General features: G+C 46.7%; 1 protein-coding gene across 1 annotated transcript; it reads left to right on the top strand.

The window, feature by feature from the left end:
- Positions 1 to 344: 344 nt before the first annotated feature.
- LOC135710898 (fasciclin-3-like) lies at positions 345 to 1,624 on the top strand. The gene is made up of 4 exons (XM_065233606.1): positions 345 to 387; positions 452 to 787; positions 849 to 1,181; positions 1,248 to 1,624. Exons 1-4 carry the CDS (start codon positions 345 to 347, stop codon positions 1,622 to 1,624), a joined length of 1,089 nt encoding a protein of 362 aa, XP_065089678.1.
- The last annotated feature ends 321 nt before the right edge of the window (positions 1,625 to 1,945 follow it).

Below are 1,945 nucleotides of genomic sequence, written 5' to 3'. Positions count from 1 at the left end.
TGTAAACACCCGCGATTCTGGGAATCACTAAAGCTTCCACTGGTGGTTTTACGATTTATAGATTTAAAGATCCAAATGACCCTGTGAACATCTGCCATCCCAGCATTCCGCAAAATTCTAATCACCAAAATGTCATATCCAAAGCCATAGTTTGGTGGCAGCGCGACCCTGCTAGTTGATTGATCTTCGGAAAGTGATCCTCGCTGTCCGAAAAGAATTTAAAAGCAAACGATGGATCGTGAATCTCCATTCAGTACGGTGCCGTTCGTTGCCACGGTAGCATAGTTTTCGCATTTAGCAGCCAATTAGTAGTGCCACATTATTTAATTTTTTTTTTTTTGAAAATGATCAAGTTCTGCGCAGCAATAGTGCTGATTGCATTCGTCTGTGAGTTGTGAATATTTTTCTTCCATTGCCAATGAAGGTGATTTAATTCAAGCATCGTTTCCAGCCGTCGGCAGTGCAATCGAAGTGATTACAGCCCCCAAGAGTGTGATTGCCACCGAGGGCCAGCGCCAGTTGAACCTGCTGTGTGAAACGCCCGGAAGTCAACCGATCGATTTTTGCATCGTGAAAGTTCCTGGAGCGCCAGCCCCCTTTGCAAGCAGCGAACGACTGCCAGCACCGGTGGCGGGAATCCGATTCTTCGGAAGAGGCTGGAGCAAGGGATCCTGTGGAATTTCATTGGACACGGTGAAAGCCGAACATGAGGGCACTTTTGAGTGTACACTTTCGATCGCGGGGAAGAGCTACACTGGCACGATCGGCATCGTCGTTCAGGGTGAAGGTGTGGATGTTTGGAACTGTCTTTATTGAGCTGCGATCTATTTTATTTATTTTTATTCCAGCCGTTGCCCCAGAGCCTCCGGTGATTGAAGTTTCCAGCAACGTGGACGACAGCGACGGTGAGTTTGACTATGGAAAACCATTGACGGCGCGGTGCATTGCTCGAGACGGCCGACCAGGTGCTAAGTTGTCGTGGTACATGGATGGAAAACCGATTTCCAACGAACTGGGAGCGGCGTTCGCGGAGACGGCCAATCGCAGGACAACGGTTCAGCAGTTCTACCGGAAACCGGTCGCCGTGGAAGACAACCGGAAGCGGCTGGTGTGTCGTGCTGAGCATGAACGCTATCCAAATGGATTCATCGAAGCCGCGTTGGAAATCAAGTTAAGGAAGAGTATGTTTCGTTTCGAATGTTTTAATGGTGAGACGCAATTTTTTGAATGAGGATTTTGTTTACCAGCAACCAAAAATGCAAATCAGATTCAAGCTGTTGGATTGAAGGAAGCTGAAGTGAAGCCATCCCCTCCGCAGTTGCTGGTTTCGAGTGACATCCTAACTAGCGATGGAGCTTTCAAGGTCGGTTCGGACATGGTCTTCGAATGCGTAGCACGGGATGGTAGGCCAGCAGCCAGTTTCCTGTGGTTCTTGGACGATCAGCTGATCTACGAAGGCCTCTCGGCACCGTTTCAGCTGAAAAATTCTCGGGGAACGATTACCACGCAGCAGGTGCTCCAGCGGGTGGCGAAAGCCAGTGACAACGGTAAGACGCTAATTTGCAAGGCGCGACATCCGAGTGGAACGAGCGAAACGCAACTCAAGCTGAAGACGTACAGCTGAGCTTCATCTTCCAGCTAATAGGGTTGTATTAGTGGTTAAGTTTTCTGATGAAGAATTGAATAAAAATGATGTAATTTGGGAAGGTTATTTTTTCCGTAAATTTTTAGGCGTCATTTTGTCTCCTGCATACACCAGGTTATTGGAAATATGAAACGTTCAATGAAACCTCCTTAAAAATGTTACTTTGATCGATTCTCTTCATTGACTTTCTCTTTTGATAACCGTACGGAGAACCAAAACTACTCAACGGTTGAGATCTTTAAACTTACTTTTGAGTTGATGCCTCTCACTTACTCTCTTGTTGTTTTCAAAAAACGAAAA

Source organism: Ochlerotatus camptorhynchus, unplaced genomic scaffold (assembly GCF_037179485.1).
Source record: "Ochlerotatus camptorhynchus isolate MF236.1 unplaced genomic scaffold, CSIRO-AGI_Acam_v1.1 ptg000406l, whole genome shotgun sequence".
Taxonomy (NCBI): Eukaryota; Metazoa; Arthropoda; class Insecta; order Diptera; family Culicidae; genus Ochlerotatus; species Ochlerotatus camptorhynchus.
The sequence above is the reverse complement of the archived record's forward strand: the minus strand, read 5'-3'. Positions and strand labels throughout refer to the sequence as shown.